The sequence below is a fragment of the Trichosurus vulpecula genome, chromosome 3, assembly GCF_011100635.1.
Source record: "Trichosurus vulpecula isolate mTriVul1 chromosome 3, mTriVul1.pri, whole genome shotgun sequence".
In the NCBI taxonomy this organism is placed as follows: Eukaryota; Metazoa; Chordata; class Mammalia; order Diprotodontia; family Phalangeridae; genus Trichosurus; species Trichosurus vulpecula.
In genome coordinates this window covers 168,635,541-168,651,629 of record NC_050575.1, presented here as the reverse complement: position 1 = coordinate 168,651,629, position 16,089 = coordinate 168,635,541, and the positions used below count along the sequence as shown (strand labels likewise).

The window sequence follows — 16,089 nt, the reverse complement described above, 5'->3', positions numbered from 1 at the left end:
AACTCAGGTCCTGCTGACTTCAGGGTTGGTACTCTATCTACTTTGACACTTAGCTGCTCCTAAGACTTATTTCATATCTCATTCTCAGATTCCAAATTCTAAAATCACCACATGCCTTCCCTAGGATGTAAACCTGCAGTGTTTGCCTTTTCACTGTTGGCTTCCTGGGCACTGTGCTTCCCATTACTGAAAATGATCATTCAGTCCTTTTTTTTTTAAAGACTTATAGTATGTTCCTTGTTTCTTTCTTAGTGTCATCCTCTCAAAAATGAACAACGGAGCAATATCCCAATTCCAACACAAAGCATTTAGGGAGTGGGAGGAAAAAATAGATTCATTATTTGCCTTTAGAGCCCAATAGGGGGCAGCAGATCAATGCTTGCTTTATTGGTGGAAAGTTTATGGTTTTTTCTCTACTCACACTCCCAGCCTCTGTCTGTGTTCACAGCAGCATGGAGGGAGTTAGGGGCCCAGGGAGGAAGCATAAGGAATAAACTGTCTGAATCTCCCCAAAGCTTGTGGCTTAATGAGAGGCTACTTGTTACCATGGACACACCAGGTCAGGCTGCTGAAGGGAAAAACAACGGCAAAGCAGAAATACCGGCGGAGAGATTTCTTCCTTCCCCTTTCTTTATTCATTTAACCAACAAATATTTACCCAGCACAAACGCTTAGCCCAGCACTAGGCTTACACTCTGAGAGAGACAGTCCTTGCCCTCTAGGTATTTGTAATCTCACTGGGGAGATGAAACTAATACACATTAAGATAATGTCCAAACAATCGGGAGGGATATTTTGGATGGTCCTGGTTAAATGCTAGCTTACCTCTGACACTATTCGGCTCTGTGAACTTGGGTAATTAATCCTCAGTTTTCTCAACTGTATAATGAAGAGATTCTTTTAATTTGGCTCTTAATGTCTCTTCCAGCAACAACCAACATATTATAAGGTCCTTCCCATTTCTGACGTATATTCTTTATTCTAAGGTTCCTTCTGGCACTGATAGTCTATGTTCTGGGGGCCTTTTTTAGCTCTGAGTGCATAGATTCTAATCTAACCAACGATATAGGGCTAATGTGTTCGTGTGTCAAGGAGAAAAAGCTGGGAACTTTGAGACTGGGAACTTTGCGTGTCCACAGTACTTTTCTATGCAGGCATTTTTGTAGATGATGTATAGAACTGATCTCCATGGATAAACTGTGTCCTGCTAGGGTTCAAAGCAGTTGTAATCACAGGGATGGGTGTGTAGGAGCAAAATAACATATTTTTTTTGGAAGGAAGCTGACACATTCTAGGGTTAACTGCTAAGATGAGTGAGGTCACTTTTCATTCAGACCCATTTCTATTTCTGTGAGGTTGTGTTGGGGAGGGGGAGGAATGGGGTTCTTTTACGGACGCTGGAATTTAAAAAATTCTCTCTATTCTCCTGAACACCTCAAACCCATCAAGGATCAACCTTTAAATGTGTAGAATACGAAGTCTCTGTGCAAACAAGGGTGACTCATTCTTTTTACGGTTCCAGGAGAACCCTAGTCAACTAAAAGGAACATATATATGTACATACTTAATGCTTTGCACCTAGTAGGCGCCTAAAAAAAAGTTTGTTGACAGGAATCTCATTATCTATAAGGAATCATGAGTTTCCATATACAACACCCCTCTTAAGTTGTCCATTATCTATTTCTGCTTGAATACCTCCAGTGATGGAAAGCTCACTACCCAAGAAGGCAACCCATTTCATTTTTTGACAATTCAGTTACTAGGAAGCTTTCCCCTTATATTGAATTTAACACTTTTGTTCAAGGTTGAAATTAAAATGTGCAGAAAAGGGAACATACTGGCTGGATAAAATAAAATAAAAATAAAGCCCAGGTTAGGATTCCTGGGCTCTCATGAGCAGTTCAGTCTGATGGAAAAACATTTGGATTCCAGTTAAGGCCCTGATAGTAATGGTGTGATTTGGGAAAATCACTTCCCCTCCCTGAGTTTCCTTTTTCTCATCTGTATAATGGGGTTATATACTGATAAATTCTCTTACTTCATGGAGTTGTGAGAAAAGTGCTTTGTAAACCTTAAAATGTCATATAATTGTGAGCTGGTGTGATTATTAGATACTTTATCATTTAATTACATTTAATTCATTATCATTTAATAACATTTACTAAATTCCTTTCCTGGTCAGGCTGCTTGTGAAGAAACTTTCTGCCTCAGTTTCCCTGTCAAGAAATCTGTGCTGAGAAGCTATTTTCCTCAACTACCCTCCTCCCGTCCAACACTGGCACGTATCGGCAGGGAGAAAATTGGTGTGAGCAATGAGTTAACAGAGCTAAGGGGGCTGAAACCTAGTATCCTGCTCAGGCTAAATTGCAGCGTGGGTGGAGGTGAAGCTGTGTCCCTGGGCTGGGGACCAGCTGAAGGGGAACTGCCGCAGTTCCATTTCCTCTTTCGTGTTTCCACATTTCACATTTATTCCATCCAAGATGCCAGCGTTCGCAAACGGGAGGAAGGACGGGCAGGGAGCGCCAGAGCTAGCGGGCATCTGGGAGGGGGATTCCCAGCCTTGGCTCCAGGGAGGAAGAGGAGAAAAGGAGGAAGAGTAACCCTTGTACGAAGAGCAGGCCAGTGGAGAGGTGCTGATGGATGCTCTCCGAATTCTTCCGCCCCCAATCCCCTTCCTCCCCCGTGTCCCAAACCTAGGCTAAGAGTGATGCCAACCGTGTGAGGGTCCCTGGTCTTTAGGGGCAATCGAGACGGGGCCTTAAAGGGTGCCAGGAAAGGCGAGGGGCAGGGTCTGGGGAGGTCTTATGACAGTCCAGCCTCTCTTTGCAAGAGCATCTCTAGACTGGCCATACACAGGCTCAAACCTCTTGTAACTTTCTCTCTTTGCTAGGAAAACCGGAGCCTAGAAGGAGGGAGAGAAGGAAGGAGGTGAAGAAAAGAGAGGGAGGAGCTCCGTGCGCGCGCCCGCTTGAGTGTGAGTAGAGAGGAAGGGTGCGCGCTCTCTACAGTCGGCCGGGCGCGCGTTCTCTTCCGCGCCGGTTCTCCGGGAACGCGTAGCCTGCACTCGCTCCAGCTGTAGTTAGACTGCACCTCGGCGCCGGAGAGGAGCAGAGCTGAGCCTAGCGGAGCGGACGGGAGAACTGAGGACAGGACGAGAGAGGAGCGGCGCGGAGTAGAGTCTGGGGCAGCCAGAGAAGAAAGTCGAGCCACCTTCCCCCCGGAGCCAGCGCTGGGGCGCGGGGAGAGCGAGCCAGCCGGGCAAACAAAGGAGTAGCAGCCGGCGGCGGCGGGGGGCTGCCGGGCGGGCACGGGGAGAGGGAGGACGGGACTCTTTGTCTTCTGGAGGGGACACTTCCTAGAGGGAGCGCCGCAAGAAGGGGCCGCCCGGAGCCCCAGCTGTGTGCGCCCCAGCCGATCGGGCGGGCAGAGAATGCGGCGCTCTTGGCCGGTCCCGGAGCTCAGCGCGCCCCGGACAGCAGCGGGCGCGGGCAGTTGAACCTCCCCCCAAGCCCCAGACTTGTGTGTGTGAAGGGAGGACCCGGCTTGGGCCGAAGAGTCTGGGGACTTTTTCTTGGCTTTCCAAACCCTAGCTTAGGGCTGGGAGGCTCGAGGTTCCCGCGCCAGAGGGGTTGGACACACGTGGAGACCTCGGGGGACGCGACCCTGCAGTGGTGCGGAGGGAGAGTGGTTGGCTCTGCCAAGTGTGCTGCCTCCGGGGAACTCCCCTGGATCGCCTCGCCCCCCGCCCACAGGCAGCGCCTGGGCTTGAAGCCTCTCCGCCCGGGAGGAGATCGACTGGGGGCGGATGCTAGTGGGGAAGAGCTGAGGCACTTTGCGGTAGGAGAAAGTCTTCTGAAAAAGAGAGAGGATAGAGTATCAGACGCCTACCCCCTTGTCCCTTTTCTCTTCTTTCTTGGGGGACAACCCGGAGTTCAGGAGATATGGCCCGGGTCATGTGCACTTTCCTTTCTCCGGGCCCAGGAGGTTCGCCTTGAGCCCAAAGCTGAGGCGAGCCGGACTCTGAGGCGTTGCATCCGTGGGAGCGGACACTGACTCTCTTGCGTTTCCCCGACTCCGGGTTCTGGGTCAGAGGCAGTGGGAGCCGGCTGGCTTCGGTGGGCCCGTCGGGCGCCGCCACCATGGAGGAGTGGCGGCAGTGTGGCCGCTGGCTCATTGACTGCAAAGTCCTGCCCCCCAACCACAGGGTAGTGTGGCCCTCGGCCGTGGTCTTCGACCTGGCCCAGGCGCTGAGGGATGGGGTCCTCTTGTGTCAGTTGCTACACAACCTCTCACCTGGATCTATAGACCTCAAGGATATCAACTTCAGGCCACAGATGTCCCAGGTAAGTGACTTTGGGCCTGGGGAGGTGGGATTGGAGAAGAGATTTAGAACTGGAAGGAATTTCGTAGATCTTTCAGTCTCACTCCCTCATTTTACGGATCAGGAAATGGATCCTCCAAGAGGTTAAGTTGCCTGTGGTCACACAGCTAAGTGACAGACAGAGAAAGACTTTTAGATGATCGAGTTCTCATTCTTCCCTCTACCACTCCTGGGTCCCAGCGTTTTCTCCTTTATCTCATTTCATAGATGTAGCTGAGCATAAAATGGGAGTGAGGAATAGAAGATGGGGCTTCTAAAACTCATGCTGTTCTGCTGGTTCCCCTAACCCAGAGGGCAGGAGGTGATTAGCCTCAAGTACCCCCGACTGGGCTGAACCATGCCTGGGTAAATTGGGGAGAAACTAGAGAGCGCAGCGAGGGAGAAAAGGAATAGAGGGACAGGGATTTTCATGTCACTGACAGTTGTCTGGGCCCTCCCTTAGCACCTCCCCTAGTTTGCGGATCTCGACTCTAACTCCTCCTCTCCTTCTTCCTGAATGGACTCTGCCTTCCAGAATTGGATTGGTTTTTCTTTTTTAAACAAATGAACTTTATTAAGGAAGAGTCATTTCAGGATAGTGACGGGAAAAGTTGGCTCCATATTCTAAGAACAGTTCTTCTGCCTGCTTATAATTGATCTGGAAGGGTGGAGGCCTTTTACAACTATCCTTTTATCTCCCGATAGCTGCCTTACCCCCTCCTACCCCAACCCATTTGACGGGAGTGCCTTGTTACAGTTTTTAGGTAGCAGTATTTAAAAATATTGTCGTTTTTACCTGGTAACTTGGTGGTTGTATAAACAAACAGGCAATTTTGTAGCCTTGCTAGGCAAGCTGTTTGGAGTATCTGTGGCAGAAAGTGTTTATTTTTAAGGGATAGAGTTTATAGAACCATAGAAATTAGGGCTGGGGTGTTGTGTTTAGTGAGAAGTGATGTTCTTGGTTTTGAAACACAACCTTGTCGTAGTTTAAAATGCCAGTGATGCTGGGCAAAGGCCATCTATCAGGGCACTACTTTTTTACTTTCAGCCTTGCCAATGCAAAGAGAGACTTTTGGTCAAGAGACAAAGGAAGTCAAATTTATTCTTTAAAAATACTGGTCTGCTTTCCTGTGCGTTTTTTTCTTTTCAAGATAATAAAATACAGCTATCCAGTTAACAGTTATTGTCCAGATTCTATATCTATGGACAAAGTCCATGGGGTTTTCTTGGCAAAAACATTGGTTTGTTATTTCTTTCTCTAGGGTGTCCCCATTTTACAGATGAGGAACTGAGGAAAACAGGGATCAAATGACTTGCCCAGGGTCACACAGCTAGTAAGTATTTGAGGTTGGATTTGAAGTCAGATCTTCCTGATTCCAGGCCCAGCACTCTATCCACTGTACTACCTAGCTGCCCCAGTATACAGGACTGTCATCTTAAGAGTGGGACAGGTAGGCAGCGCAGTGTATAGAGTACCAGTCCTGGAGTATGGAAGATTCATTTTCCTGAATTCAAATTGGCCCTCGGACACTTACTAGTTGGTTGAGCCTGGGTAAGTCACTTAACCCTGTTTGCCTCAGTTTTCTCATCTGTAAGATGAGCTGGAGAAGGAACTGGCAAGCCACTGCAGTATCTTTGCCAAGAAAACCCCAAGTGGGGTCCTGAAGTCTGACACAACTGAACTACAATTGCAACATCTTAAGTGTCCTGGAATAAATTGTTTTTTCTGATGCAAATTGTGTTTTTGTTTCTTGAGAGAGCCAATTCTACTCATAGAAAGTGGCACCTCTCACTTTTTATTGCCAACTGACTTTCACCAGATTTTCCTTTGAACACTATTGGACAGCCTTTTCTGGACTGATCAGGAACAGGATCTGTTATTTTCTTGGCAGAAGGCAGTCCCAGTGAGGAAATCTCCTTTCTCAATACAGAATGGCATCTTCTCTGGAACTCTTGTTTCAGAGAGAGTTGTCTATAGCAGTGATGTCAAATTCAAGTAGAAATTGTGTTCACTAACCCAGGAGTCAGCACATTGACTTAGAAAAACACATTAACGTTTTCTGTGTCCTATTGTGTTTTTATTTATTTTGTTAAATATAAGTGTCCTAACTTAACATCTCAGATCTAGAGCCAAGAGGTTAACTTACTAGCTCAGTGTTACACAACCAGGATTTTTCACAGGTAAGACTTGAACCTAGGTCTTCCTGACTCTGAGGACAGCTCTTCATCCACTATGTTATGCTGCCTTTTAGCTTTTTTAAATCTTAATTGTGTATATGCTACCTTTTTTTTTTGAGGGGGGGAAGGCAGGGCAGTTGGGGTTAAGTGACTTGCCCAAGGTTACACAGCTAGTAAGCATGTCAAGTGTCTGAGGCTGGATTTGAACTCAGATCCTCTACTCACTGCACCACCTAGCTGCCCCTATGCTACCTTCCTTAAGGAGACTGTAGAACCAACTCTGCGACCCGCCTAGGGAAAAGGAAAAAGGTATCTTTTACATCTGTGTTGGGTGGAACAACATGAATGTGCACACTCTCTGGCTTTGGTGCTTGCTACCTCTGGGATTCAGGGACCCCAGTTTGATTAGCATCATCTCTTTCTATCTCATCAATGTGGAGATTTCCTCTCATCTTTCATGAGTGGTTCTTGTCCCTGTAGAAGTCCTTCATATGGGATCTTCCCAACCTTCTGGAGACTGCCTTCTGAATCTTTCAGTGAAATCTTCCTTCTATTATGGTTAACAATTATCCAATTAACTTTCCTTATAAAGGGGATAGGGATACAAAGAGGCCTTCAGTATCCTGTGTACCCAAATCTTATTCCACTAATTTTCTAATTGCAGTGCCAGCTTTGGGAGGGGGGTGTCTTTCCTTCCAAATTACATAGTAGCTGAAAAAAATATTATCCATGATTGCATTTGAAAATGCAAAGTTCTGATTTGAGATGAGTCATTGATTCCTGCTGTCCATATCCCCCATCCCTCCTCACCCCCATCCCAAGTTGTGTGTGCTGAATGAATATCTGATGCTGTCTTTTATTGATGGGTGTAAGCAACTGGCTTTACCAAATCTTTCCAAATGCCCTTTGCTACTTTGACCTTTTCAGTTGAAGAAACTTGAGCAAATAATACTGCCTTATACTGCCTGCCACAGCATCTGTCTCAAAGAAGCTCAGCTTTCTACCAGCCTTCTTACTCAGTCACTGGGGAGGAATGATAGAGGTCATGCCCATCTTAGGAAGGTCCTAAAGTTCAGGGCAGTCAGTAAATATTTATTAAGCACCTACTTCTATGTGTCAGGCACTGTGCTAAGTGTTGGGGTTACAAAGAAAGGCAAAAGACAGTCCTTGCTCTCAAGGAGCTCACAATCGAAAGGGGGAGACAACATGCAAAGGACTGTGTACAAACTACAGGGATAAATGGGGAATAATCAGCCAAGGGAAGGCACTAGAATTAAAGGGGACTTGCCCAAAGTCATACAATCCAGAGCAAAAATAAGATTAGGGATTATCTCTATCTTGAGGGGGAAGAGGAGAGAACAACTGTTGCAAATGTTAGACTGACTGGCATTCTCTTATCTTAACAAAAAGACAGAATTTTCTCCTGGAGGCACCTTTTATTCAAAGCCAGGAAATGCCTGGTGGAACCTAATTAAGATTGGCCTGTCAGCTCCCTTTGCTGTGCTGGCTAAGATGACCAGCCAGCCAGCCGAAAAAAGACCTCTTGTGCCCTGTTGTTTAGAGGTTACACCATGGCTTTCTCCTTGACTCTCTGCCCCTTGAAGATCCTGACCTGAAAGAGCCTGGCCATTGTTGGGGGGCATTTAATGGTCATTCTGGTTTGTTGATGGAGCCCTCCCTGCTCTCCTTCCCTCTGCGCTGCCCCCAAAAGGCAGCTCAGTCTGGTTTGTGAACTTTCATTCCATTTCTGAAACTCAGTCATCAGCTGAGCTAGGAAGTGCAACAATTCTATAATGAACTTCTGAGGCCCTGAGCTGTGGCAGGCTGAGAGGAGCCCTTCTCCTGCTCCATACTACACTCTAGTGATTTTTATATCAGTATCTAGAGGAGGGCACTGGAAGAGAAATAAATAACTGTCCACTACCATGGCAGAGGACAGCAATGAAAAGCAGGAGATTTATATGCTCACTATATTTGTTCAACAAACATTTACTGAGCACTTAACCATGTGCTCACTTTCATGAGCACTGCCTTGGGTGCTTCAGACAGTGTTAGTGGAAAGGGTTTGGGAGATCTAGATTCTAACCCTAGTCCTTCCTTTTAACTCCCTGTGGCTTTATGTTGTTATTTAGTCATTTCAGTCATGTCCGACTCTTCATGACCCCATTTCGGGTTTTCTTGTCAAAGATACTGGAGTGGTTCTTCTCTAGCTCATTTTACAGGTGAGGGAAACTGAGGCAAAACAGAGCTAAATGACTTTGCCCAAGATCTGTGTGATCTTGGTAAGTGTCTGAGGCCAGATTTGAACTCTGGAAGATGAGTCTTCCTGATTCTAAGCCTAGTGCTCTGTCCACTGCACCACCTAGCTGCCCTCTGTGACTTCACACAAGTCCTTTTTCTTTTCTGGGCCTCTGTTCTCCCATCTGTAAAATGGTGGAAGGAGGGTGGGGTAAGGGTAGATGATCTCTTCTCTCATTCAGACATTCTTTGTTTTAAGGGCTCTTCCAGCCTGGTTCAGTAAGTATTAGTTCCTTTTCTCAGAGAGCTTATCGTTGTTATGCGCATATGTGCATTTATAAATGATGAGAAACTAGTAGTGGAACTTAGAGGTGCTAACATATGATTCAGAAAAGCGTAGTCAATATCTTTCTGCAATTCTCCCTTCTCCTTTTTAAAGCAACTTAACTGACTAGTTTGGAAGCCTCTTGGGCTGCAAATTGGGAGAGAAAAATTGGTGTTTCCTCAGCTTCCTGTGATACCTGTCGGCTAATCCTCTAAGTCTGTAGGCACTGCTATTTCCTGAATCTTTAGATGCCTCACAGGTGACTGTGTAACTGTCGGTAAGCTGACTGACAAGTTCGAGTGCCAGCCTGTGCACACTAGACAGCTCTCTTATTCACCAATTTCCTCATAATTAAAGAGGAAAGTTTCTTGCCTCCGTCACTGCTTAGATTTCCCAGTAGTTTTCCAGGTGTGCTGCCCTGACAGCATTGAGATTTTATGCCTCAACTTCATTTTGTTCCCAGTGATTTTCCTCTCATGATTGCTCCCTTAAACATTTTACACTAGTTTATCACATTTAAAACGAGGATTTGTAGTGAATGAGGAGCCTTCATCTGGTCTCACACATTCTTTTTTTCCCCCCTTCTTCAAGCTTAAATCCCTTTTGACTCTTATCTTGAACAAGCTCAGGTTAAGATTTCAAAGTATCTCACCTGATGGGCCTGAAGAAGCGCAATGTAATAATAACAATATAATGAATAAGCATATTTATCCCATTAAACTCAATACATTTATTAAATACCTACCAAGTGAAAGGTTCTGTGCTATACCCTTGGAGAAATACAAAAATAAGTGAGGCTTAATCTCAGTCCTTCATACCTCATGGAGCTTGCCATTTGTTGGGAGCATGCAGCATATAGAGAGAGTCTTTAACAAATGCTGAGTGTTGCACTTGGCCTAGGGAGCAGAGATACAAGAAAAATCAGACAGAGTCGGTCCCTCTCCTCTAGGACCTTGTAGAATTGACTAAAGATTTCATTTCTCCCTTCACAATTCCCTTTAAATAATAATAATAGTTAACATATATATAGCACTTACTATGTGCCAGGCACTGTGCTAAATGACTTGCAATTATTATCTCATTTGATCCTCATAACAACCCTAGGAGGGAGGAGTAAGTATTATCTCCATTTTACAGATGAGGATACTGAGGCAAGTAGGTTAAATGACTTGCCCAGGTGTAAGTGTAAGGAGTTTGGTTTTCCAGGATCCACGGCCATAACACTCTGTTGTTCCCACGTGTTGGATATGAGTTCTGTGGTTCAAAACATCTCCACCACAACCCGACCCATGTAGATTGTACCTGTTTAGATTGTAAAGGTCAGGACCCTGGAGGGGCGGAGTGTAAGTATAAAGCAGGTTGGCCCTGGTCAGTGATGGGGAGAGGGTTGAAATCCACAAGGTAAGATGCTGTGCGTGCCTTGATGGGAATCTGTGTTTGCCTCAGCTGGCCCTCATTGAGGGGAATGTACAAGTTGTGCCTGGGCCCCATAGAAATGTAGGGGGAGTTGCCCCCCCCTTCCTGCCAGCCCCTGAGATTAGGGTGATTAGGCAATGCTTTAGGAGTTGATGCTCAGCAACCCTTGTGAGAAGGTTAGATAGAATAAAATCTGCGCTGTTTAATTGTTAATCCCTTTGAAGCTGTCTTTCCTTTATAAAAGCAGATCAAAGAACCTGTGCTAGCAGGCTGTGCTGGGTGTACTAGGGTACTTCTGATAGAGTTGCACGACTAGTAAGTATCTGAGGTCTGATTTGAACTCGGGTCATCCTAACTATAGGCCTCTACCACCACACCTTCCCAGGCATCATGGAATTGAAGTAGCTGGTAGGAAACTGATTCCAAAGGGAAGGAATGAGAGCTACCTTGAACAGCTTAGGTTGAGGGCCAATTCACAATTGATTCTCACAGTGCTCCCCCACTATTTGTACGTGCTTTATATTTTTCTAGAGCCCTTTCACATATATGATCTCCATCAGTCTTCATGGTACCAATCCCCCCACCCCGGTTAGATAAGCCATCTCACCTAAAGATGGGAACACACGAGTCCCAAGGATGTGAAATGGCTTGCCCCATTATTAACACAGTAGTAACTGGAATTAGAACCCAGGTCTCTTGACTTCCAGTTCAGGGCCATTGAGTTGGTAGGTAAACAAGGAGGGGCAAATGAATTGCTTGGCTTGGAAGCCCCAAATGACTGGGTTCCTAAAAACCAGTTCGCTCATGATTCTGAAAGCTTTATCTATGGAGCTCAGTGAGCAAAGCTGCCATCAGCTAGAAGTTGCTGGCAACCTTTCAGGTCTCTTGCCAACTTTTATCAGTGTTCTCCAGTCTTCTCAAACCTGTAATAAATACTTGGATAAAGCATTTATTGAGCACACTATGCCAGACCCTGTGATAAGTTCTGAGCTTACAATCAAGTAAGCTAGTTGCTCTCAAGGAGCTTACATTCTAATAGGAAAAGACAGTATCCAAAGCAAAGCTAAAAAGGGGGAGGGTATGTCTCAGGATGTGGCCTATAGTTGGCGTGGAAGTCTGGGTTAGGGCAAGATGAGGTGAAAGTTCCCCTATCAGGGCCTGGCTTCCTGAGAGAAAGTCCAAGAGTCTGGTGGGAGGGAGATGAGAACTACAGCAGAGGACAGGATATAACATTAATTAAGCCCACTACTTTGAAATATTTAATTCATGCCCTTCACTTCTGAGTATTTATGCCTGGAATGCACTGTTTTTCTTCATTGGCTTCTTAAATTCTTATCCATGCTTGAAATCCCAAATCAAATGCCATGTCCTCTAAGATGTTTTGCCTGATCTGCTAGTTAACAACAGTGTTCTCTCTTGGACCTTATGTGGGATATTTTTTTATTTTTATTTTTTTTGCATCCTCCTAATGCATTTACAAGACATTTACGAGGTGGCACAGTGGATAGAGTGCTGGGCCTGGAGTCAGGAAGACGCATCTTCCTGCAACCTCAGATAGTTACTAGCTGTGTAACCCCTGGGCAAGACACTTAACCCTGTTTGCCTCAGTTTCCTCATCTGTAAAATGACCTGGAGAAGGGAATGGCAAACCACTCTAGAATCTTTGCCAAGGAAAGCCCAAATGAGGTCACAGAAGAGTCAGATAGTACTGAACAACAACAGTGCATTTAAAATGGGGTGTATTGTGTACTAGGAGTGGCAGCATAGCATTGTAGATCAGGGCTGTCCAAAGCCACCTCAGTAGGATTTATGTGGCCTGCCTGCAAGCATAGAAGTTTACATAAATGCTTTAATAAATGAAGCCGAGCTACTGCAGAGCTCTCACTAAAATGGCAAATCAAAATATATTGTCTGTTGTTTCAATAAAAACTTAAGGTTGGACAGTCCTGTTGTAGATGAAGAAAGCTGGCCTCAAAGTCAGGGAGACTTAGGCACAAATCCCACCTGTGACACTGACTGCGTGATGTCCCTTAACCTCTTAGTGCTCTAGGCAACCCTGTATTAGGTGGAGAAGAAGACAGCCTGTATTGGGAGAAGGAGGTTCCTCACCTGGAAGTTCCCTGTACCAATGAAATCGCAGGCTTTCGGTCCCTGTCCTTACTTTTTTGTATCCAACAGTTTTTGCATTTTGTCCCTTACCAGAGCCTTTGCCGTTACCTAAACTTGGTATCTCTTTTACTGTCTAGGCTGTGCACATTACATATGGGTGGTTAAATAAATATTTGTTGAGTGAATAAGAACTCATCTGGTTTATTTAATCACGAATCATATCTCCAGGGCATAATCTCCACTCTTTTTGGAGGCAAAATACTTGGGGCTTACAAATAGAGATGAGTAGCTAGGTGGAGCAGTAGCTAGTGTTGGCCTAGAGTCAGAAAGACCCCAGTTCAAATCTCCCCTTAGACATTCTAGTATCTTTGCTAAGAAAACGCCAAAATGGGGTTATGAAGAGCCTGATGCAACTAAAAAAAAAACAAAAACGACTGAACGAGAACAAAAAATCAAGTTTAAGCTAGCTCAAGGAGAGAACTGGCCTCCTACAACAGTAGATGATTTTCAGCTTTGAAGAGTCTTATTAGGACTGTTGGAGTAGGGCTGCAGTATTAACTTGTAGAAGAAACACATGAGAGGTCACCACCAAATGATTATTAGTGGAAAATGACCTTCTGTGGGGCAGTTCCCGGATTTGTCAGCTCTGCTTGCTATGAATCACCATCAAGGAAGGGATTTTCCCACCATTCCTGAGAGTGCATTTCTCACTCTTGCCTAGTGTATTACGAGAAGGATGCCTGGGATCAAACTGGGGTCACCGGAGATGGACATTAGCACACCTTAGTGCTTTGAATAGAAATGAGGCTATTCTGATGCTTTAATGAGTTGAGAGATTTGCTACCACACTGGCACTTCCTCCCTTTTTTACATCTTCCTTAGTTCTTTGCGGTGTACCTTGTAGAGTTCCAATATACCCTTAGGATGATGTGTCTGGAGCATGTGGTCATCACTAGTGGGTTGAGCTTTGTGACTTGTGTTCTAATTGGAATTGATTACCAAATTGGTAACTTTCAACTGATATCCCAAGATATCAGGGTGCTTAGCACAGCATACTTAGCTCTTAAAGATCTGTCTAGCTTTTCCTTTTAGGTGGAAGGGAAGGGCAGTCAGTGGAGATGTAGCCACTTTCTTTCTCCTCCTTAACTGCCAGTGACTCCCTATTGCCTCCTCAAACTACATGTTAAGCCCCTTACCCTGGAACCATCTGGATTCAAACTACCCTTTCTGCTTTATGTCAAAATGCTTTTCTACACAGGCTTTATAGGATCTAGCTAAACTGGATTATTTAATGCTTTGCAAATATACCCCAGGTTTTCCTATCTCCATGGTTTACTTAGCCCCAAAACAGTCTGCCTCTTTCCTAACTTACCTTCATTCCCTACCTATCAAAATCCTATCTACTCTTCCTTTAAGATACAGCTTATGTGCTACCTCTTCCATGGAGTCTCCTTTGATCTCCTTCTACTTCCAAAGCTGGAAATGATCTATTCTTTAGAAGCCCCATAGCACTGTGTATCTCTTCTTTGTTGTTCAGTAGTTTCAGTTGTATCTGACTTTCCATTTTATCCCATTTAGGGTTTTCTTTTATATATATATTTTCCCCCCCCCTTTTTGGAGGGGGGAAGGCAGGGCAATTGGGGTTAAGTGACTTGCCCAAGGTCACACAGCTAGTGAATGTGTCAAGTGTCTGAGGCTAGATTTGAACTCAGGAGCTCCTGACTTCAGGGCCGGTGCTCTACACATGGCACCACCTAGCTGCCCCTGTTTAGGGTTTTCTTGGTAAAGATACTGGAGTAGTTTGCCATTTCCTTCTTCAGCTTATTTTACAGATAAGGAAACTGAGGCAAAAAGGTTTAAGTGACTTGCCCAGGGTTACACAGCTAGTAAGTGTCTGAGGTCAGATTTGAAATCAGGAATATAGTCTTTCTGACTCTAGGCCCTGCACTTTATCCACTACACCATGCACCCACTATGGTCTGCTTTGTAATCCAGTTATTTGTGGACATCTGTTATCCCTTTTTGGAACCTCATGGAAGGCTAGGGGCTGTGCCATAGCCATTTTTTTATCTCTCTTAGGCCTAGCACAAGGCCTGGTAAGTGATAGAGTTTTTGAATAACCCACTGGATAGTGAATGGAAAAAGAAAACATTTATTCATTATTTTTAATATGCTTGGTTTGGGTGAAAGTATTTCCTTTCTCTTTAAAATTGATTTAATTTTATTTTATGTTGGAGAGATACCTTTTTATCATGGAAGTGAGAGAGCTAGGGACCTGATGGGGTGTGGTTTAAGAGAACTGATCTGCTTCAGAGGAACAAACAAGTTGGTCTCTATTGCTGGAGACATAGGTGGAGACACTGTAACATGACCCTCACTGAGGAAGTATGAAAATAGTTCAGTGGCAACACCTACAGAGAGAGTGGAGGGGAGAGAGAGGGAGGAGGAGGAAGAAGAAAGGAGAAAGGGAGGGAGAGAGGAAAAGAAAGAAGAGAGAAGAGAAAGGTAGTGAGAGAAGAAAATAAAGAAGAGAAGAAAACAAAGGAGAGGAGAAAGGGAGAAAGAGGAAAAGATGAGAGAGGAGAAAGGGAGAGAGAGAAGAAAAGAAAGAAGAGAGCAAAATAAGGAAGAGGCAGGAGAAAGGGAGAAAGAGGGAGAGTGGAGAGAAGAGGAGAGAGAGGGAGGGAGAAAAAGGAAGGGAGATTGAGGAGGGGAGAGACAGAAAAGGAGGAAGGGAGAGCAGGGTCGGGGCTGGTGGCCTCCTTAACTTGAAGCAGGGCTACTGAAGGTCTTCAGACATCATTCTTTAACTTCTCACTGTTGTAGGTATAGAAAAGTTCCTCCTCTGGGTCCTAGCAAGATTGAGCTAGGTCCAAAGGAGATCTGGCTAGTGGCAAGTGGTAAAGTAGAACATAGAACTGGGCATCAGGAGATTTGTACTAACTTATTGTGTGCTTATGCTGGTAATGTCTCTGTGGGCCTCAGTTTCCTTACTTGGAAAATGGGAAGATTGGCTATGGTTTCTAAGGTCCTTTCAAGCTCTAATGCTCTATGTTCTAACATTATAAATCCTATATAAGAGCCCTCTAGCTCTAATGTCCTGTTGTTTAAAAATCAATTCTTTATTACCATGTATTTTAAAATAACCTACATTTCCCAATATCCTCTCTTCACTCAGAGAAAGCCCTCCCTTACAGACAGAACCTGTGATTGCATTCGTATAGGGAATTCCCAGGTGAGGAAAAAGACTCTACCAGTGCAACTCAGCACCTTCTCTGCAACTTTTGGTCTTAGAGGAATGCCTAGACATTAATTGACTTGGCCAAGGTCATGTATCTTATAAAATAAGAGGAAAAAAGCAAAGCTAACCAATGCAACCATCAGATCTAGTATGTACTGTATTCCACATTTATTGTTTGATGGCTCTTCAAAGAAAAATTCTAAGCTATCTTTTGACTCAAAA

The 16,089-nt window shown here is 44.9% G+C and overlaps 1 protein-coding gene across 1 annotated transcript in view; it reads left to right on the top strand.

The window, feature by feature from the left end:
- Positions 1–3,374: 3,374 nt before the first annotated feature.
- Positions 3,375–16,089, top strand: part of VAV2 (vav guanine nucleotide exchange factor 2) — a gene marked incomplete in the record, with an annotated part of 409,366 nt that continues 396,651 nt past the window's right edge. Inside the window, 1 exon segment of the mRNA XM_036750644.1 lies at positions 3,375–4,343. Coding sequence (XP_036606539.1) covers positions 4,140–4,343 — 204 coding nt within the window.